The sequence below is a fragment of the Camelina sativa genome, chromosome 11 (assembly GCF_000633955.1).
Source record: "Camelina sativa cultivar DH55 chromosome 11, Cs, whole genome shotgun sequence".
Lineage (NCBI taxonomy): Eukaryota > Viridiplantae > Streptophyta > Magnoliopsida > Brassicales > Brassicaceae > Camelina > Camelina sativa.
This window is the reverse complement of record NC_025695.1, coordinates 18,090,837-18,114,033: the sequence shown is the minus strand read 5'-3', so window position 1 is coordinate 18,114,033 and position 23,197 is coordinate 18,090,837. Positions and strand designations below refer to the sequence as shown.

General features: G+C 33.8%; 2 protein-coding genes across 2 annotated transcripts; one reads left to right on the top strand and one right to left on the bottom strand.

Moving 5' to 3' along the window:
- LOC104723726 (calmodulin-like protein 8) lies at window positions 11,011-13,343 on the top strand. Its single transcript, XM_010442118.2, has 4 exons — window positions 11,011-11,212; window positions 11,341-11,498; window positions 11,890-11,970; window positions 13,054-13,343. The coding sequence occupies exons 1-4, from the start codon at window positions 11,134-11,136 to the stop codon at window positions 13,189-13,191; spliced, it is 456 nt and encodes a 151-aa protein (XP_010440420.1). The 5' UTR covers window positions 11,011-11,133; the 3' UTR covers window positions 13,192-13,343.
- LOC104723725 lies at window positions 15,392-17,692 on the bottom strand. The gene is made up of 3 exons (XM_010442117.2): window positions 17,424-17,692; window positions 16,620-17,339; window positions 15,392-16,543 (listed from the first exon to the last, which is right to left on the bottom strand). The coding sequence occupies exons 1-3, from the start codon at window positions 17,455-17,457 to the stop codon at window positions 15,534-15,536; spliced, it is 1,764 nt and encodes a 587-aa protein (XP_010440419.1). The 5' UTR covers window positions 17,458-17,692; the 3' UTR covers window positions 15,392-15,533.

Genomic DNA, 23,197 nt, shown 5'->3' with positions numbered 1-23,197 from the left:
TTTTTTTTTTTTTAAAAAATAGATGCATGCAGCACAAGGACATGTTTCTTAGTAACCTTTTTTATAGAGTCATCATAAGAAATTCGATCCGACGAGGACGAACCATGACCCAAAGACACACCCGATCGATTTACGGTTTTGTTATAAACAATAAAAGTAATGAGAAATATCCTAAACTAGCACTAATTTAAGTTTTTCTTCCAAAATTAACACACAATCTCAAATATTCCAAAATTAGCATTATTTTTTTTAAATAATAAAATTAATTATAATATTTACAATTTTTGATGGATTCACTGAAGCTTCTGGAGATGCTTGCGGCTAAGCTCCGGTGATGCTTGCGGCAAAGCTCCGGTGATGCTTTTTCTTCTTTGTGTATCAATTCCAATCTAAACTTAGATAGGGAGAACAAAGAAGAAGAACGAAGATCAGAAGAAGAAGCCACGACGTTACGGTCCTCGTTTCTCCGTTCTTAGCCATAACCTTATTCAGGTACCCTTACTATTAAATTATTCTAACCATGATTTTACAATTGGCTTGAGACTGAATCGAACATTTATGGTTTGTGAATCATGTTGGTTTAGGAATTTTTTGAATCAATAACACAATTTGTTGATGGGTTAAAGTTCTCGGAAGGATCCAACAATTTAATTCCATATACACACACATTCACACTCTCAAAAAGCTAGAAAGAGAAAGAGAAGCTAAAAAAAAGCACACAACTTTTGCCTCTTCTCATCATCCTCCCTCAGATCACTTTGTCTTCTGATTTAGGGTTCTTCGTAAACAGGAAGAAACAAAGAGTTTTTTTCTTTGATTGTACACTATTTTGATTTGAGAAGAGAGAAGAAGAGACGCCATGAACATCTTCAAGAAGAAAACCACTCCCAAAGGTAAACAAAAAGTTGATAATTTTGTTACCATTGTTAGTTTTCTGTGTGTTTTATCTTCTTCATCTATGAAATTGCGATTAATGATATGAATCTTGTTGGTGGAACAAACTCAATCTGGATTAAAATGGGAGATTTAAGTGTTTGTTGTGTTCAAAATTGGATCTTGCTGTGTGGGTTTTTGTTATCCATAAAAAGGTAGATAGATTTCTTTATTGCTACTTAGTAAAAAGATTGGATTGAGTGAAGAATGCTTTAACTTACCAGTTGTGTGGTTGAGATTCACCAGTGATGCATAGATATAAACAGTACATTACATTGTACTAGGAAAATTGATTGAATTAAGCTTTGTCTAAAATTCATGAAGCATTGTTGAAAATTTAGGAAGGGATCCGTAAACATTAGGAAGACCTTCTTACACGGTACAAGAGATTTTTGGCGATGGTTCTTGACGGAAACAACGGTGGTGTGGTCTGGTTAGGCGGCGGTGGTGGAGGAGAAAAGGCAGAGAACGAGGAAGGTGGTTCGTGGGGAATGAATAAACAGTACATTACATTGTACTAGGAAAATTGATTAAATTAAGCTTTGTCGAAAATTCATGAAGCATTGTTGAAAATTTAGGAAGGGATCCGTAAACATTAGGAAGACCTTCCTACATGGTACGAGAGACTTTGGCGATGGTTCTTGACGGACGGAAACAATGGTGGTGTGGTCTGGTTAGGCGGCAGTGGTGGAGGAGAAAAGGAAGAGAACGAGGAAGGTGGTTCGTGGGGAAGGAATCAAGAAGATTGGGCTAAATTTTGGAGGCGGATTGTGTCCAAGGAGAAGAATGCAAACCAAACATACCTTTTTTTTTATTTCTGAATATTTAGGAGAACCTTCCTAAAATTGAAAAACATCTTCCTAAATATGATGAAACACCTCCTAAACATTATGAAATTCTTCGTAAATTTTAAAAAATGAGTTTTTAAATCTTTTATTTATGTTTTGCCTTATGTATCAGCTTGGTTCTTTTGTTGTAGATATTGTTTGGAATAAGAAGCTTCATATAATCTTTAAACCATTATGTTTATGAAAACCATTATGTTAATTTCAAGGTGTTGATCTTCAATAGTATCGAACCCCTAAAGACTGCTGTAAAATCACATAAGCTACACGTGTGTTTAAATTAATATACCATAATAATATACACTAATAAGTATACTGTATACATTAAAAATGTTTACGTACATTTACATGCAATATCTTGTAGTGTATAATAATAGCTCGCATCACATATGGGACAAGAATATTAACGTATTATGCAAATGCATATATATGTCGTATCTACTATAAAACAAGTACATATATGTCTTTCTACGTAGTATTTACAGTACATACATAAATTGCATATATATCATCTAGTTAACACATATACAAGTTGTACAAAACCGTCTTAAATAACCGATTTAGGCAGTTCAAAAAAAAAGGTTTTAGCTAGATAACCAACAAAATTAATTTGCGGAAAATTGTCACATTTGAAAATGAAACAATGAAGAAAAACTTATCCCAAAAAAAATGATGGAAGGAAAACTGAACACAGACAAACACACCGCACCGCGTCGATGGTTCCATGCTACATAACATTGCCCCTACGTGACCGACATATCCGTTAACTGTGGGAGTATATGGCTATCAGATTATTAAAAATTTAATCTAGCTTAATCGGAATTATCGATTGAAACTTGATTTGTACTAATAAAAACATGATTACGTACAAATAAATTTTTGGGACCGAGAATGATAAAAGATAATTAATTAACTGTGATTAGTATCAAATGGTAATCTTTGAAAGAAAACTAAATTAATTTTGTTTTTGGTGTACTTTCGTACAAGATTAAAGTAAAATAAATTAAATGGTCAACTTCGTTTACTTTAATCATTACCTGACTTTTGAATGTCTACTTACGAACAACTGATGTCACTAAGGAGTTGAAATATTAAAGATCGGATATTCCATGTAGTTTGGTTACTAATTAAATTTAATAGAATATTTAGGACAAACCATCAACTAATTAAACTATTATACATGTTCTTGGGACCAATACGAGGTTTCTAATTCTAGTGGTCGTAATATAACGTCGTTTAATGATACATACTTAATTTTAGTATTTGTATGTTTTTTTTTTTGTGATAGATTCTTTATTTTATAGATTGACTGATGAGATTTTTTTCTTTTCAATCCATTATATGGCTTATTATCATTTATTGAAGTGAAAAAAGTATTTAAGCTTTAAAAGTTCAGTTCTACACTACCATTATTTTTAAAATGATAAATCAACTATAAGTATAGTTTTTTTAGATTTAGATATATCTTTCTTAATAGGGATTATTTTTCATAATGTCATTTTTTAGCTCATCATCTTTTTCAAAATTGTTATTTTCCCAAATATCTGTTAAAATTGCCATTTTTACCACTTCAAAACTAAACATTTGGAAATCTTTTTCATATATATATATAAGCATAAGGGTTTTCAGTTTTTTTGGTAGTCTCGCTTCAGTCGAGAAAGACAGTGAGAGAGACTTCTATATTTTTTTAGGTTTAAAGTATACTTTCCTTAAGTCGGTTACTCATTAATACGTATAAAGATACGTATGTAAACATCTCATCATTTCTTTATTAATATCTATATATATATATATATATATATACACTTAATTTTAGTATTTATATGTCTTTTTTGAGATGGTTTCTTTATTCTATAGATTGATTGATGAGAATTTTTTCTTTTCAATCCATTATATGGCTTATTATCATTTATTGAAGTGAAAAAGTATTTAAGTTTTAAAAGTTCAGTTATACGCTACCATTATTTTAAAATGATAAATCAACTATAACTATAGTTTTTTTTAGATTTAGATATTTGTTTGAGTGGATGGAGAGAGTTATAACTATAGTGACGACCATAACAATAATGTAAGCACCATCTCTGCATCTAAAATTACGCATCCCTTTCCCTTTACCACTTGAATGAAAATATCTCTGATGTACATTTGGTTTGCAAGCAGGCTTTGGACTGCGGATGTGGTGAAGTTTAACCAATCATCATAAGTGATTAACTTGACCTGTGTTATCTATTAGTGGGTATCTCAAAGTGTAACGCATCATCGTTTTACACGGCTTAATCTTGTTGACTTAGCTGGATCTGAAAGGTAAAATCAGCAATGTAACTCAACTATGTTAGGAATCACTTATGATAACCATCCACGACACATGCTTCAGCTCAAGTATTCTAGTTTAGCCTTTATCATTTAAGTGTTTGTGATTAAGCCGTTCGTGGATGGCTATCAAGTATTCAATTTCTCAAATTAAAACTTAACATATGTGTTATCTATTAGTTATATACAGATAGAAGTGTTTGTAGGAGCTATAAATTTGCCACACTACGTAAGAGGTATTGATTATGAGAACAACAAGTAAACGTTAAGGGAAGAATGGAGGCGAGACCGAAATCTCTTTCCTTAACTCTTTGAAACCCCCGCAGTGCGACGGGATTAGTGGTCACAAGAGTCCCAGGATACAACCATACACAACCGGGTTTGCTAATCACTCAAACACGGCTCTATACGAACTACACTTCTACGATACTCTCGAAACTTACTTTGTGAGAGATTGTTGGATGTTTTGCGCTTTTGCTGTGTGTGAGAACAAGCGATTTTGATATCGTCAATTCACTATTTTACAAGAGAAGAACTCATGCGTATATATAGAGGACTTGGATGACTTGGGTTTGAAATTGATTCTCCACAACTTTACCTAGTCCATCGCAAATCTAGGAGGTGGGCAACGTGAAGAAGCGACGATCTCTCAAAGAAATCAAACTCTCCACTTGATCACGAAAACAAAGAGACCGAGTCTCACAGAGACGTGAAACAGAGTTTTGACTCTATCCAATCTGACCCACTCCTCTTGGAGNGAAAACAAAGAGACCGAGTCTCACGGAAACGTGAAACAGAGTTTTGACTCTATCCAATCTGACCCACTCCTCTTGGAGCTCCATCTTGAGCAAGACCAAACCATTAAGGCCTAATTTCTCATTCACACAATCCAATTTTATTAAGCCCACTAAGCTTAAATAAATTGAGGTCCAACAGTGTTTGTGTTTCTTGTTAGAGCATCATCACTTATGATAGCCATTCACGACACAAGCTTCAGCTCAATCATTGATTATTGTCATACCAAATGACATGCCTCTCACCAACCTTTCCTGCAACATTGAAACACACGACTTCAATATTCGATAACCCCCAAACGTGTAAGCAAAAGAAATAACCCCTTTGACTTTTTTGGACTACAATGTGCGGAAAATCACTTACCTGTTCAATCTCAGAAAACTTGGATAACATGTCATCGGGTATGGACCTATTGAAAACATTGAAGTTCTAATTTAATTAATCTTGTCTTCATGGGTGCTTTTCGGAAGAGCACTTCGACCCATTTGGTGACCCCCAATGCAGTGCAACTTGTGCAGGAGTCTTGCCGAGCTTCTCAGCAACACTGCCAAGAATAGGGTTCTTTAGAACATCACTCCTGAGTTACGTTATCCCTGAACCCTACAAATACAGTATATCAACTAAACTACCGAGGATGACTTTGGAGTCAAATTTTTCTTTTTTTATTCTAAAATCATCCAAAGTTTATTACTCCATCCGTTTCATAATGTAGGATGTTTAGAGAAGTTTTTTGTTTTCAAGTTTCTATGCAACTTTTAGATTTGTTTAATATTTTATATTATGCAGTTTTGTTTGTGATTGATTAAACTTTTTTAAAGTGATTATTTCTTAATCTGTGTGCTTTACTCAAAACATCTTATATTTTGAAACGGAGGAAGTATAAAATTTCACATAATCATACTTCATCTCTCTAAAATATATATATAAAAGCTCTAAAAATAATCAAAGCTCCTAAAACTCACTAAATCTTTCAAAATTTTAAAATATTTAAATCTCTTAAATATCAAGTTCAGTACCCCATTTTAGTATACTCTTCAGAATAAATATTTTAGACCATCTCTTTTTCTCTTATCAAGAAGTATAGAAAATATGAAAAGAGGAATTATTCAGACTAATAATAAGGAATAAAAATGAAATTCAATTTCTAAATATTAATTACCAAACAAAAATATGAGAAATATAGAGTACCACATATTGTATGTCATTTTTGTTAATATGCCGTCATATGATTAACAAAGAAATGTAAAACTAAATTAAATAATTTTTAAAATGTGAAATGTTAAGATTATATCGGGCATAGCCCGGATTTTTCTCCTAGTCTTTAACAATAAAAATTCCTCATAGAATGTGTATGTTATTTACACTTAATTTACTCACTCATCTTTATCAAATCTATCTTATTCATTTGAGTATGTAAAAATGTTTAGTTAGCTTCATATCCAAAATTATTCGTTCTTTACTTTTAGTTTCTATTTCGCGTTTCAGATTTGACACAAAACGAGGTGGTGATCTTGATTTGAACGTGTCAATATCTCCGGACTCCGAGTGCTTATCTGATTCTGATGTTTGATTGGAGAAGGTTTACGTTCTAGATTAGAAACCCTAACTGCTAATTCTGTTTTGAATCTGATGATTTGAATCTTGTAGGTTGAATAATAAATAAATACGAGATGATGCACAACATGACGATGCAGGATGTGAAAACGTTGGTGTGGTGGAACATAATTAAGCAGCTGTCCGATTCCCACTGGTTATGATCCTCGTCAGGTCCGTCCGAGAATAGTATCGGCATTGAAGAATTCAGGGGTCTCTGGTCCTGTCACCATAACCGCCATCGGCAGACTAACGCACAACCCGAACGCTCCTGACGATGATGTCTTGCGAGACCTGTCTTCCACTGGAATCTCTCTTATATACTCCAAAGGTTAAAAAAAAAATTGTTTTCTATAATTTTTAATACATCAGGGTGTAGTATACGTACGTTGATCCAACATTGCTTTTACTGAAATAGAACTTCAAACGAATTTGTTTAAGTGGATGGAGAAGAATCCACCTCCGGCTAATATAATGCTCATATCTGGTCCTAAGGAACTGGACTCCCTAGCTCGTACTCTTTACCTCTTAGAAAATGAGGGATACAAGATTCTTCTGGCATATCCTCAACGCCATCCAGCTCCAGACTGGCTCTGGGACAGCTTTCTGTCTGGTGTTTTTAAAGAGTGGCTCTGGACAAACATACTAGTACGTGTTTTTGTCCTTTTCCTCTATCACGTAGTTTAATTTCAAAAAAACCATTCTGAATTATTTGGTTTTTTAGCAGATGGATGATATGGATTCAGGGTCTGCGGATAATAAACAGGAGACAACAAGACTTGTTCTTCAGGAAAAGTGCAGTGAAACGGGTGAGTCTCCCTGGTCTTGTTCAATCTGTTTTCTTGCTGGCCAGAGCATTGAAGATTTCACCTCTCAACTCAAGAGTGAAGAACATGCGAGTTCTGTAAGCATCCTCTCTTGCTTCTAAAAAATGTATCCCACAAGTTTGCCTTTCTCATTTCAATGAAAACATCTCTGATTTCCACTGGATGTATATTCGGTTGTCATGCAGGTTTTGGACTTGGTGACAATTGCGGATGTGATCAAGCGTAACCAATTAAAGGCAAGTTTTGAGATTATTGTTGCTTAGAATTTAGAACTTAGAATTTAGAATTAAAGGCAAGTTTTGAGATTTCTGGAACTTAGAATTTGCCTCAAGTATCCCTTTCTCACTTCATTGAATATACCTCTGATATACATATTTGGTTGTCAAGCAGCCTTTGGACTATTCGGTATTTGTTGCTCCCGAACATAACCCTGAAATGGTGGATACGGTGAAGCTTCACCAATTACAGGCAAGTTAAGATTTCTAGTTTTTTAAACTTAGGTGAATCCGGAACCTACAATTTGCTTTCAACAAAATAAATGAATACGAGATTATGGCAATGCAGCAAGTGGAAGTGGAAGAGGAGGAGGAGAAAACGTTGGTGTGGTGGGACATCAGCAGCTGTCCGATTCCCCCAGGTTATGATCCTTGTCAGGTCTATCCGAGAATAGTTTCCGCCTTGAGGAATTATCCTGTCTCTGGTCCTAATCCTATCACCATAACTGCCATTGGCAGACTCGCACACCACCCTAATGCCCCTGACAATGACGTCTTGAGAAAGCTCTCTTCCAGTGGAATTTCTCTTATACACGCCAAAGGTTATAACCTTCTTTAATTTCTGCAAGTGTAGTATCTTTTTCTATATAAACTACTGACCTACGGTTTCGATTAGACGTTGCTTTTCATAAATGAAACAGAACTTGAAACGGATTTGTTTGCGTGGACCAAAAGGAATCCACTTCCGGCTAAGATATTGCTCATATCTGGTACTGAGGAACTGGAATCCTTAGCACGTACTCTGTATAGCCTTGATATGGATGGATACACATTTTTTCTGGCATATCCTCAACGACGTCCAGGTCCAGCCTGGCTCTGGAAAAGTTTTCTCCTTGGTGTTGATAAAGAGTGGCTCTGGACAAGCTTACTAGAAGGTGTTTGTCCTTTGTCCTATATCTCAAGCAGCTTTGATATTTATAACCAGCAATGCTGTTTCTTAACTAAATCAACTTTTTCTTTCTTCCCACACAGATGAAATGTGTTCATTGGATGCTGATGAGGGCAAGTGCACTCAAACGGGTCAATCTATCACATGGTCTTGCACAGTATGCGCTTTTGCTGCCCAAAGCTTTGAAGATTACACCACGCATAGTAAAGAACATGCACAGGTTTGTAATTAAGCATCCTCTATCTTACCACATGAACATGCACATTTGATATTGTCTTACCACAAGTTTCCCTTCCTCACTTCAAAGAAAATACGTGAAGCTGGATTCACTATTTAAAGACAAGTTGAGATCTCTAATTTTTAGATTGCATGATTTTGGATTTACTTACTGACGTTTGTTGATGCTAAAACATTGAAGTAAAACTGCAAGAAGAGGAAGATTAAAGAGGTTGAAATAGAAGTGGTACTGTAATGTGTGAGCTAGACGAACCAGAAGAAGGAGAAGAGTGATCAATGAATGGAGCCGAGTAACAATACAGTATCTATAATAGGTCAATTACCGGTTTAGCTAATACTCTCTCTGTTTTAAAAGAGTGTCATTTTGACACAGGACACACAAATTAAGAAAAGATAGAATTATACTCCCTCTGTTTCATATTAAGTGTCATTTTCTACTGAAAATTTTGTTTCAAAATAAGTGTCACTTTGTATTTCCAATGTAGATGTTTAGTAAATTTTCTAATTTTATCTTTACTGGTTTAATGTATTGACCAATAGAAAAAATTAAAAAATAAGGGGTAAAATAGATAATTTGATGATTTTCTTAATATGTGTGAAAAATTCTAAAATGACACTTCATATGAAACAGAGGGAGAACATATTTGCCCCTATTTAATAAGTGACTAATGGTTTAAATTCAATGAAAATGAGCTTTGGATTAAAAGGTAAATAAGAAAATTTAATGTAAAAAACACATTGGAATTGTAAAGTAACAGTCTTTGTAAAACAAGAAAAAATCTCTAGAATGACACTCTTTGTGAAACAGAGGGAGTAATTGTCTCGGTTTATAAAAAAAATTATACCAGTTTGATGAAGCGCACATGCAAAAGGTTTCGATTGTGTTTGTTAGAAGTTATACCAAATTACAATTTAGAAACCAACGTTTGTTGCGTTTGCTTTTATCAAATTTCAGTTAATTTTGGAATTTAGTTGGGCCATGTAATTTATTTATCTTTACGAAGCTTGAGTCTAATATCTCTATGGCTCTTAGAAAGTGGCATGTCTCATAGAATTTCTATATATCTACCTTAATTAGTCATCTCCCTTCATGAGCTCGAGCCCTATGGTGATTAGAGATGGTACAAAATATGGTTTCACACCAAAAAAGTAGTAAATTGTAAGGTGTGACAAATGATAATAATTTATACTAATGAATATAAATTGTTGGCCCATTGATTCGCTTGCTACCTCTAATTGTTTTTTTATATAGAAAAATGTTTAATATATCGTGTTCACGAACTTATAATGCAGACGATAGGGGTCAATATATTGATCAGCGTAGCATACATGCATTTTCCCTATTGTTAGAATACCAGATTCAATGCAAGTCTCTCCAAAAATCTTTCTTAGCAATGATTTCCCGATTACGATCTTTTAGCAGTAGCTAGATATTCTTATTAATTATGATATTTGACATGGAAAACTATTTAATCCGATTTATAAAACGAGTCACAATTTCACAATTCTTCAACTAAAACTAAAAGTATAAAACACCACTTATTTCGATTTTCTACGTTCACTTCAGTCTGGATCTGTAATAAGTTATAATCCTAGAAAAGGTCATTGTATTAATTTTAAAAATGAAATGATTCTTTCAATATTTATTTAATCATGCTTCGTTAATAAACGACGTATCATTTTTTGGGGTTCTATGGATTTCACAAGATCATGCTGGCCAAGTTAAGGTTCATAGGCTCATAGCAGTTTTTTTATGCTTTCAAGTTTCACCCCTGGGGACCGTAGTCGAGTTGATGTGGAGTTTATGGACACTCAGGAGCCTGGGAGATGTTCAAATTGCTCTGGATAATTACCTAATGTAATAATGTTGAACGGTAATTAAGATGGCCGTTGATGCCATTACACAACCTAGGGAGTAGCCAAGATTTTTCTATTAAAAATATAGAATCAGGAGTATATTTTATAAGAAAGAAAAAATTATAAGAAGAATGATTTGTGGACCAAATTCTGTGCCCATATATTTAAACAAATTGTCCGGACAAACGTACAGACTACAGAGGATGCCTAGACGATTAAGAACTAGATGATTTTTAAACTAATCTTGTATATGCGATTTAAATTTTATGTAACAGGCAACAATTCATATTATATGCGATTGGGTCATGTGATCAGAATTAAATTCTTCAGTTCAGTAGTGCTAGAAAACAAACAATTTAAATTGTACTTGTCATTCAAATTAAAATAATATGATGACTCAATAAAAGGCTCTAAAGTAGTTGAAAAGTACATGAGTCCAATGTACAAAAAGGTCTTGTCACGAGTCTCACGACTCTACAAATAGACCACAAATCAGAGTACTTCAAACCTTGAGCTCCCTCCTCTCTCTCTCTTTTTCTCTTTCCCCCTAACCAAAATTCTCAGAAAACAATATGGAAGAGACAGCACTGACAAAAGATCAGATCACTGAGTTCAAAGAAGCCTTTTGTCTCTTCGACAAAGACGGCGACGGTTCTCTCCCTTTTTCTCTAACATTTTCATAGAATAATATACTTAAGAAGAGTGATATATATATATGTATATATATATCTGTTGCGTAACATTTTTACTTATAACCTTTTTCTTTTGGAATCTAATAGGTTGTATAACGGTGGAAGAACTTGCAACGGTGATCCGTTCTTTGGATCAGAATCCCACAGAACAAGAACTTCAAGAAATCATCACTGAGATTGACTCTGATGGCAATGGTACCATTGAATTTGCTGAGTTTCTCAACCTCATGGACAAGAAACTTCAGGTTCCTCTCTCTCTTGATCTCTTTATGTATTACATGCTAAATAGTTTTCTTAAGGAATATACACTTTTACAATTACATCAAATGAACTATATATTGTTTTTTTAGAGACAAAAGCAAAAAAAGAACTATATATTGTTTTTAAATCGTTGCCTCGTTATTACGCTTACTTTGCTAATTGACTTTTTTTTTTTTACTATTACGGAGATATTCAATTTTGTATCACAGCAGGTTTTTCTTTCTTTCTATGTTTTTACTTGTTCTCTACAGAAAAAAAGATTTGTTGTAAAGATCTGTGTTTATATTCTAAACAAAGACATTGTTTATATTATATTACAATTAGTTGTCTTATTGTGTATTGTTAATTTGTTGTCGTGATCATGTGATGGTATAGGAAAATGATGTTGAGGAAGAGCTGAAAGAAGCTTTCAAAGTCTTTGACAAAGACCAAAATGGTTACATCTCTGCCAGCGAGGTCTCTGACTTTTACTCTTTTTTTCGCTCTTTTTAATTATTTCTAGTTTGGCATATATAATATATAGTTAGATGTCTATATATATATGCTTGACTTATATATTAAAAAAACTTATGCGGAGAAAAGAACTTATAATATAACAAATTAGTTCGATGCACTGGAATACTGGATTGCGTTTTTGTACAACGTTCTCCAATAATATATACCATGTACGGTCTAAAACTGTGTTTTTATTTGCTTATAAATGATTAGAGCTACAATTATATATATATATATTTTTTGTGTCTACTAAATCCTTGCTAAATTTGAGTCATTGTCGAATTTAAATACGGTTCATGAACCAATTTCATAAATGTCTTCTCTGCTAAAATGGTACATGCTCTATATCTCTATAAAGTGTCAAATCCAGGCTAAGCATAACAATAATGGTAATTGTATAGAAACCACTTGATATCAATTAATTCTGCATTAACTAGAAAAACGAGAAATCCAGCTAAAACACACTTTGATATATTTCGAAGCAATGACAAAAATCAGACAACAAAGCCAGACAATCTTCCAATTTAAAGAGATCCATAGTTGTTGTCTCATTTATGTTCTAAACATTTTTTTAACAAGACATGGTTATTTATTTATTTCAGTTTATCCTTTCAAAAGTCTGTTTTCCAATCGTGAAGGCTAGCTGGCATTGTGAATCTATTAGAGAAGAACAAGAGGAACAAAAAAAAAACAATTAATAGAAAGTAGTTAGATAGATTAAAATGTGTATGATTCTATTGGTGCACTGGACAGGAGGGCACATGTTTTAGATAGTTTAATTAAATATCTACACAATAATCAACATCCTCAAAGTTACATTAATGCGTATACTTTTTTTTTGTATACAAGCACATTTTTGCATGCTCATATAAACTATCTAAGTATTTTTGTGTTCATGATTTTTCTTAATAGATCAGAAAATAATATTCATGTTAGGCTTGACCCATACCGCTCTGATCGACACGCGTACTTTTGATTTATTCTTGGTCGATCGATGGTGCCACATTTGAGATATATATTAATGTGAAAGTTGTGTTATTGCAGTTGAGTCATGTAATGATAAATCTAGGGGAAAAGCTAACAGATGAAGAAGTTGAACAAATGATAAAGGAGGCAGATTTGGATGGTGATGGCCAAGTCAATTATGAAGAATTTGTCAAGATGATGATCAATATTGGTTAATTTTTTTAATTCTCTTAATTATATAAGCCAATGATCCTTAATTAATTATCTTGTTAGTTTTTTCTTCATTTTTTTGTCAAAGTGATTTAATTACCTTGTTGGTTTGAACTCCTTCGTGTTTACAATATTTCAACAAATTCCATTGTTCTACATTCATTGAAGTTTTCAGATCTACTTATTGTTACATCTCTTACTGAAGCTGTTACTATACACATAATATTCAATAATAATATACTCCCTTTGCATCACTAATTTTTTAGGAATTTTTCGTGTATTAAAAAGATTAATTTTCTGTAAATTGTTTATCAATGAATGTTAGAAAATTGTAAATTTTAAAATTTGATGAATTACTATTGGGTAATAGTTATGAGAGATATGTTATTAAAAAAATAATTTATTTATAACTAAACATTAAATATTTTGCTTGATTTATGTGAAAATCCTAGAAAATCATTTTTTTGTGATACAAAAAAGAGTATGTTGTATCTATTTTTTTTGTTCAAATCATCATTTTAAACTAAAACTTAAGCACACGATAATTACAATTGAATATATAAGATATATCTCTTATATATACTCAAATAATTTTAATTAGCATTTAATATTCTAGAGGTTAAAGTTTGATCGTCTTTAACATGTCGGTACTAAAAGAAAACAAAAAAACATAATTAACCATAATTAGTCCATCAATATACATATACAATTGATGAAAAAAATTCTTCACTCAAAATACATATTTCAACTTTCTTCTAGGTTGATTTTCAATTCTTTTTTATAAACTATTTTCACTCAAAATAATAACTCGACTATTGTTTATGATACACTGTTTTTTTATAAATGATACAATTACTAAAATTATTTGTAGAAGTTTATTACTAGTTTTAGTATCAATTATTTATAAATGATGGAATTCTTAACATCAATTAGTATAACTGTTACAAATACTTACATCACTTACCCAAAGTGACTTTGATACAAAATTAACATTAGTATAAAAAATTAACATTAGTTAAAGTAACCAATGTAAATATGATGTATAGTTGCATCAGAACTTTAAAAAATATTTATTTAAGTGATGTAAAATTCCTTTGCATTAATTATAATTGATACAAAAATTAATTATCAATTATAATTAATACAAAAATTTAAATACAAAAATTAAAAGAAGTGATACAAATTGCTGTTTTTTTGTAGTGGGGAGAAGCTATATTTCGGAATACAACTTACAAACTAAAAGACTATGAACGAGTGAAAGAGGTCACGGACCGCATGATCGTAACGGTAAAAGGCTTTATTAGGCATATATTGAACGATTTTGGATCCAAGAATATAATGCTATTGTCAGGTGATGTAGATTTTTCCATACCCTTAGATTTTCATAAAGAAAACGGTACAAAGTCTTTCTAATCCAGAAACGTGATTCAAAAGACGAACTTTAAGTTAGTGCATCTTGTATATTGGTACTGAAGAATATCATAGAAGGAAGTACATACATCTTAAAAGAACTTAAACTTTTGGCGGAAACTTGGTTTTTAACAGATAATTATAACGATTTTTTTTTTAAATATTAGATTTTCAGAATCGACTTCCCACGAATTGTATTTCATATACCAAAATCAGTGAAAGGAAAGAATTCATAATACATTCTATTTTGCTTACGGAAAATCTTCAAGAGAAGCAAATCGTAAAACTATACTCTTCAAAATCAACCCTTTATATCTTCTAGCTTAAGTTTCCCCCACCAAATACCTAAGACTTATGTCACAAAAGTACGAAAACCTACTAATTTCCTCTTCTTCTTCTACCCCAAAGTCTTTACATCCAAATCTTTCAAGTTTAACTTGCACAAAATTCTTCTCTTGGTTCGTTTCGCCACAAATATTTTTTCGTTGCTACTCGATTATCTCTGAAATCTAAAAAAACTAAAATCTTAAAACCATTTAAAATCTCTCAACTATTTATGGTCTATGTAATCTTATGAAAAAAAAACTTTTACCCAGTTTTCAGAATTTTTCCGGTGAAAAATATGAACTTTTTGAGTTATTCTCTCTTTTTTCATTCTTTTACACACATGCCATGAATGGAATAGGTTTTAAATTGGTTTTTAGTTTTTGGTTTTTGGATTTGAGTTGGGTGTGTTTTAAAAATTCTTTTATTAAAATATGCATATAAAATAATAAAAACTAAAATTAAAGGCAGTAAAACTTTACCAAAACCCCTCAAACAGAAAAGCCCATTTCAAGTATACAGAAAACCCAATCCACACGTACTTGTTTCCTCCCAATTTCTCAAAACCATAATTTAGAAAAGAAAAAAAACCATCAAATCACAAAATAATTTGTTTAATTCATGGCAGTGGTGCAACAAAGGCATGTTCCTAAGACCGAAGATTTGCTCCGTTTTCTGACTATGCCTTTCATAGAACCCGATGAAGCTTTAATGTCCACCAAGTTATCTTCTGAGCCCTTGGTTTCTTTGAAGCTATCATTGTGTTTCTTCAACGACCCTAGAGACATCTCCATGCCTCTTGATTTCACAGAATCACTTCTCTTCAGCATCACAGTTTTCTCTTCCACGTCGATTGTTGCCTCGTATATCTCAGTCTTGTCCTCACAGATCAATGGATTTTTCTCTGTCAATTCATCGCTTCTTGCTTCGATTCTTCGGTCATGACCGAAGCTAGGAGCTCGCATCTCATTGCTTTCAGTAGTTTCTTGCGCTTTGTTGCTTTCTACGCAAGAAATGAGCAGAGTCTCAGATGTGTTAGCTTTCTCTAAACCCATCTTGTTTCTTGAAGGGAACGCAACCTCTGAAACTAACTGTTGAACCAGCGAATCCCCGATACTTCTACTATTCTGGCTCACAGGGAGCGATCTGCATCGCGACATACGTTTTAGGCTTGATTCTCTTTTGTCCTTGTCTTCCATAGAAACTCCAAGATCGGTCTCTTGAATAGCATTTGACTCTTGTGAACCAGGTTTACTGTTAGAGATCGCCTTATCGGCTTTTTCTTCATCTGCAACTTCCTCATCATGGACAACACGATAGTCGACATTCAGAATCTCCTGTGGCTCGCTTTCAGGAAACCCTTGCCTTCCTGTTCTCTGTTCCATACCAGTCTCTTGATCACGATTTGCAACTTCCTCTGAATGAACAATTTCGTCTAGAGACTCATTCACCATGTTTTCTTCAGTTCCAACAGGTTCAATAAAGCTTGCAGATTCAAAGACCATCTCATCAATCACACAGAGCTTCTCTTCAATATCAGACTCTCTCGAATTTCTCACAACACGTTGAGTTCCAATCACAGAAAACTCTTCCACTTCTGTCGCTTGACTCAGAGTTTCAAAACCTGATCAGTAATAGAGAGAAAATTGCATTAGGTTAAGTTTCGAATATGAAGAGAAGAGAGAAAAATTAAGATCAACCTTCAGCAACTGATGTTTGTTTCTGGAGCTTCTCATCGGTTTCCATTACAAAGCTCTCCAAGCCACTCTGGTCTATCTCTTCTTTGAAATTCTTTACTTTCGATTCATCGACTGAGTCCTTGCTATGTGGTTCTGTTTCTTCAGGCAAGCTCTCTTTCTCTTCATCTCCATCTCCATCTTTTACTTCACCTGCAAGAAACAACTGATCTTGTCTGGTATCTACGGAAATAGAGTCCAACGGAGACATTCCATTGGTTTCTAGCTTTGAGCTCTCTTTCTCTGTATCTCCATCTATTTCTTCACTAGCAAGAAACATATGTTCTTGAGTGGTTTCTACGGAATCCCATGGAGAGATTTCATTAGTTTCTAGCTTTGAGCTCTCTTTCTCTTTATCTACATCTTTGCCTTCACCTGAAATAAACAACTGATCTTGTACGGTCTCTACGGAAACAGAGTCCAAAAGAGACATTACTTTGGTTTCAAGCTTTGAGCTGTCGATCTTTTTATCTCCATCCTTACCTTCACCTGCAACTTGATCTTGCGTTTCTACGGAAACAGAGTCCAATAGAGACATTCCATTGGTTTCTAGCTTTGAGCTCTCCTTCTCTTCATCTCCATGTTTACCTTCACCTGCAAGAAACACCTGATCTTGCGTAGTCTCTACGGAAACAGATCCAAACGGAGACATTCCATTGGATCCTAGCTTTGAGCTTTCTTCTTCTGCAATTACACAGACATAATATTAAGTGAGAATACTAATAATACAAATACACAAAAAAAAAAATAGAAGATTTGTTGGTTTACCTGTTAAAATGGCGGTTGCGTTGGTATTGCCCATATCATCTCCTTTGTTCAACTTGCAATAAATCAAGATCTCTGGATAAATCTGAGAAATTGAAACATAGAGCAATTAATAAGAGGCGATTTTAGCTGAACGGAGGGTTCCGAGTAGTGTTTGTGTCTGCTGGATTAAAGCATGTTTGGTGTTTTATTGAATTCTGTTATAAATTAGTTTAATGCTTATTAGTTGGCGTCACTTTGTTAGGACCCTACGCAACATTATGAGGCCATATGATATGTAAATTTTTCATACAAAACCGTAAGGACAATTCAATATTTCTATTTCTAAGTTGGAGGCACAATACATCTAATATTGGACCATTTTAAAGTGAGAGGGCCAACCACTAAATTGAGAATTTTAGCTATAACTTTAGTGTTTCAAGAACTCACCAAATGTCTACATAAATTCGTGAAACAAAACACTTGATTTGTATAGACTAAAAATTTCGACTTGTATGAAACAATGAATATTATGATAGAGATGAGATATCTCTATAAATCAGAGTTAAAACTTAAAAGATAGATAAATATATAGTAAGAAACAATATCACTAGAAAATTCAATTTTCATCTCATTTTATAAATAATCAAGTAAAACCTTGGACCTGAAGATATAGTATATGTCCATTTCATTTAGGTGTTGACTGGTTCTTCCGCTACCTCCCGCAAATGCTGCATTTACGGGTGGTAGCGGTTGCTAGCGATTGGAACCAATCACACAAACCGCTTCCAATCTCTCCTAATCGCTCCAAACCACTGAATTCCAAAAGCTGCTTTCCGCAAGCGTTTGCGGTTGCGGTTGTGGGCGATTGCGGTTGAAATTTTTTTTTTTTTTTTAAACTTAAAAGAAATCAATGATAATGAAAATTTTGTTTGTTATATTTTCTATCTAACCATTTTACTCATTAAGGATGAGAGAAAATGAAGTACGGATACGATTGCAGAGATTATAAAATAAACAACTAGAAGAAAATAATATTCCAATTAACAATAACCCGGAAAACTTTATGTAAATTTAATGGCACATCGCACATAAGTTCAAAAAATCTATATAAATATAATATTTCATCAGAAATTTAAGAAAATAAGATTATTTGTGAAAAATATTAATACAAATCACCAGTGACTCTTCTCAACTCTCACTTGACCATTCCTACCGATGCAATTACTGACCCACGATCTAAGAGAAAATAGAAAAGATCTACGATCTAAAGGATATGTTTTGTCATTTATCAAATTACTTGATTAAATTTTTGGTAAAAAGCCAAATACATAAATGAATAAGTATTTCAATATGATTTTTTTTTGAATAATTATTCTTTTAATAAATTTTAATTATAAATCAAGTTTAATAAAAATTTTGGTGTATTTAAACATTTATATATTAGATATCACATTTATTATGTTCCAACCGCTATTGCATCCGCTGGTCAACCAGTCGTAAACCTCCTGCAAACGCACCAATTTTAAACTGCTAAAACAGTCGTTCAAAACGCTTAATAACGCGTGAAACCGCAATCGCCCGCTTCCGCAATCTTCCACAACTGCAACCACAATCACAACGTTTGAACCAGTCTGGCCTTTACAATATAACTAAACAGTTTTCGAATATCAAAAATCTGGGTGTAGTGTTGTAAATTGTCTCTATAATTTGAAAAAAAAAAAAAATATTTTTCTTGTTTTTGGTTGTATTTTTTTTTTCCAATCCACAACACGCACAATATTTTATAGATTCTAGATATTTTGTTGTTTTCTTTTTGCTGTGAATCATCAAATACCATTTAAAACCCACAATTATTGGTATTTTTCATTGTCACATCAAATGGAACTCGATGGAATTTTCCAAGTAATATATACTTTGTCTTTGTTAATGAACAAGAGGTAGATTCTAGAGTTTTTATATATTTACGAGTTCTATGGCCCAACCATTAATCCAACCATTCATTTATTTTTTCTGAAAAACCAATTATTCCAATCATTCTTTGGCTCTTGGAATACATAATTTTTGTTAATGATTAAATGTTTGGTGAGCTATGGACACCAGTAGAGTCTTAAGAACTTAGAGCATCTTTAGTGATAATTACTCTTAAAGGTACTTTCAACTAAAAATTAAAAAATAATAATAAAGTAAATCAAAAAGTGAGAAATATTTCTTTAGCGAGCATCGGAAAAATCGTTCCTCTATAATATAACAGTTAATGATTAATCAAATTTTTTAATTAATTTATCATTTAAATATATAATAATATTGAAAGAAAATAATTAAAATATATTATTTTGAGCAACACTTTCGTTGCTACCGATAATGATTGTCTTAGACGGGACTAATAGTGGTGGGTCAATATGTTCATCCCTTTTAAGTGAGGAAATTATTCATAAATATATAGTTCTAATATTTTTGATAAGAAAACTCTTATGGAACCAATGGACCTCTCATCTTTAATAATTTTTCTTCTCTAACTTTGATCTTGGTTTATATAATTTAAATGATTTGAGCTACAAAATAGCCAATAATCAGCTTTCAACTTTTGAAAGCATTCTCTTTTCTTTTACGTTTAATTTAAACAAAAGAGGTATTTTTTTTTTGCTGGAATTCCTCAAACCAATCCTTTTTGTAATACTTAATCTTAGAAAATAAATTTAAGTAGTAAGATAAAAAAAGTATTGCACAGTTCACATTCGATTATTGGCTAGCATTTAGAGTGAGTTCGGCTGTTTCATCATGTGATGATTACAACAAATTGGCTCCTTCTTTTATTATTTTTTTTGAACTTTTTGAAGTCATTTTCATTTTTTATTTCAATAGTATATAATTTGAAATTGCCCACTCTTAATTGTTATTTTTTATGCAGACACTGTTGAAACTACAGTCTTTTGATGAAACCGGAGATGGAAGGTGTCTCAATGGTTATGAATAATCCAAATATAAGCTCTTGTTTGAAGCTGTTGAAGATGAATTGCTCAATGAGATACCCAACATCGCTCCACTTTGAAGATACAAGATAGATACAAAACCGATTTAACTTCTTATATCATATTCTTAGATATATATATATATATATATATATATATATATATCAATATATGTAATGTATAAACCACGACTATGTATAGAGATATATTGGCTTAATTTGATTAACTTTAATTAGAGATCTATTTTAACTTTAGTGGTTGAAGTTTGGTTGGAGACTTGGAGTTATATGTCCTTTTATATATAACTACTCGAGTTCTTTAGTGGCTAATCACAGAAATCATTTGAGTATTACAAACACAAGCATATGATGATATGACCAAAAAATATATGTTGAACAAACTCGAAATCCAAACGATGTCTCTATTCTTTTAATTACAGAAATTGAAACTTCGTACGCTACACCCACTTCGTTCCAACCGTAGTCTCAACCTGAATCCAAGACATTTCTCATTCACAAAGATCGTATGAATTCCAGCATCTTCATGTATAAGAGAGGTAAACATTCTCAATAGGACCACGCCTCAGCTACCTAAATATGCAATTATGTAGCTGGAGAACGGAAAACAAACCTGAGCGATTAAGAAGAAATAATCTTATCTATTCCTCTTTGTGGTATGCAAGAAGCATATGAGAACAGCAGGAACATAAGAGAGAAACAAGACGCACAGTCCGGAGGGATCGGAAGAAAGATCCCATCCAAGAACGAATATTAACCATTCCCGTGCCATCCACGAAACCAAAACATTGAATCTATTTGGGGGTTTAGAGAACTGCCAAGCAAGCAACTGTCAAGGCAAAGGTCATATACGTGTGTTTCTTTTCAGTATCAAGATGGATCAACGAGAGTTGATAATAAGATCAACGAGAGTTGATCAAATATTGTTTTTATACGTTTATGCTCATATAATTAAGGGAATTAGATCTGCCAAGCAAGCGCACCTGGCATGGCAAAGGTCAGATACATACCTTTCCTTTTACTCTATGAAGATAGAATGGAAGCCCAAACAAAAACCTAAGCAAGTGTTAAATCTATGATAACGTTTAATCAGAACATGCTCACAACGGTAAAAAAACAGAGAAACAGAGGAAAAACAGAGTTGTTAATTATTGAAAGAAACCGATACAACTGAGACAACGTTCACGAGAGAACGCAGAATCACTTCTCACCTGCAGAGTCTCGGAAGAGAAGCTCCAACAAAACGATGAGGGAAAGTTCTAGAAAGTACTAAAAAGGTTTACAACTCTGATAAAATGCCTAAAAGATAAAGATGAGCTAACACTGCTCTTATACTGCCACCACACTAACAGCGTTAACCGTTACTTGACGTTGACAGCCTGCAACCTCTGCCACCTGCACACTGCCAGCTTGATTATTCCTTCTTCACGCGCTCGTCACTCTCTTATCCAAACAATAAACCCCATGTGCGCTAAATGCCTCTTTTGCTATATCAAAGCTCCCCTGTTCGAAGAATCTTGACCACAAGGTTCAAAGGTTGGGAACTTGCGCTATAACTCAAACAAGAACTCCCAAGTAGCTTCGTCTTCCGTTTCATTTGTCCATTGAACCAAGACCTTTGTAACCGCTCGTCCCTGTCGCTTAACCATTTGACGACCCAAGATCTGCACAGGTTCCTTGACACAGATATCCGACACAATAGTTGGGAGCTGGGACGAAGTGGGAACATCTCCAACCGCTGCCTTGAGTTGTGACACATGGAAGACCGGATGAATCAGAGGATGGTCCGGTAACTGCAGTTTGTACACCACTTTACCACAACGGTCAACAATCTTGTAGGGACCATAATACTTTGGAGCGAGTTTCTGAGTTGAACGCATAACCACAGAGCCTTGGTGATATGGCTGCAGCTTGACAAACACCGACTCACCAATATCAAAGTGCCTCTCAGAGCGATGCTTATCCGCAACATGTTTCATACGGTGTTGAGCTCGCATAAGGTGAAACTTGAGAACCAACAGCATTGATTCACGTTCCTGCAGACTTCTGGCCACAACAGAAACCTTGGACTCACCGGGAATATAAGGAAGATGCACCGGAGGATCTTGACCATAGACTGCCTCAAATGGACTGAGCTGCGTTGAAGTGTGAAAGTTGGTATTATACCAAAACTCTACTAGAGGTAACCAACGGCTCCACAGCTGAGGACGTTCACTACACATGCAACGAAGGTAGGTCTCCAAACAACGGTTAACAACCTCTGTTTGTCCATCACTTTGAGGGTGATAAGCACTCGAAAATTGCAGTTCAACTCCCTGTAGCGAAAACAACTCCTGCAAAAAGTTGCTGACAAATACCGTATCTCTGTCACTCACAATAGACCGAGGACAACCATGAAGTCGAAAAACTGTGTCCATGAATGCTTGTGCAAATGATACTGCAGTGTATGGATGTGATAAAGCCATGAAATGGGCTGCTTTAGTCAATCTGTCCACCACCACAAATATCACCGTCTTTCCGAAAGATTCAGGGAGGCCGTCAATGAAATCCATGGACAAGTCAGTCCAAATTGTGTCTTGTATGGGAAGTGGTTGCAGCAAACCCGGATAAGCGGCCGTGTCATACTTGCATTGCTGACATACTGCACAACTCCTTTTCATGTCCACCTGTTCCCGAGCAATGCATCCATTGTAAGATGGTTTTTCGTAACTGAGCATCATTAGGAAATACAATTTTGCTCTTCCACCGTAGAACTGATTGAACCCATGAATATTGTCTTTTTGCTGCAGGATTAGCCTTTAACTCGGTT

Coding starts and splice junctions, on each gene's coding strand:
- LOC104723726 (XM_010442118.2), top strand. CDS start 11,134: ATGGAAGAGACAGCACTGACAAAAGATCAGATCACTGAGTTCAAAGAA. Junction 11,213..11,340: donor CTTCGACAAAGACGGCGACG/GTTCTCTCCCTT, acceptor GGAATCTAATAG/GTTGTATAACGGTGGAAGAA. Junction 11,499..11,889: donor TCATGGACAAGAAACTTCAG/GTTCCTCTCTCT, acceptor GTGATGGTATAG/GAAAATGATGTTGAGGAAGA.
- LOC104723725 (XM_010442117.2), bottom strand. CDS start 17,457: ATGGGCAATACCAACGCAACCGCCATTTTAACAG. Junction 17,340..17,423: donor CGCAACCGCCATTTTAACAG/GTAAACCAACAA, acceptor GTGTAATTGCAG/AAGAAGAAAGCTCAAAGCTA. Junction 16,544..16,619: donor ACAAACATCAGTTGCTGAAG/GTTGATCTTAAT, acceptor ATTACTGATCAG/GTTTTGAAACTCTGAGTCAA.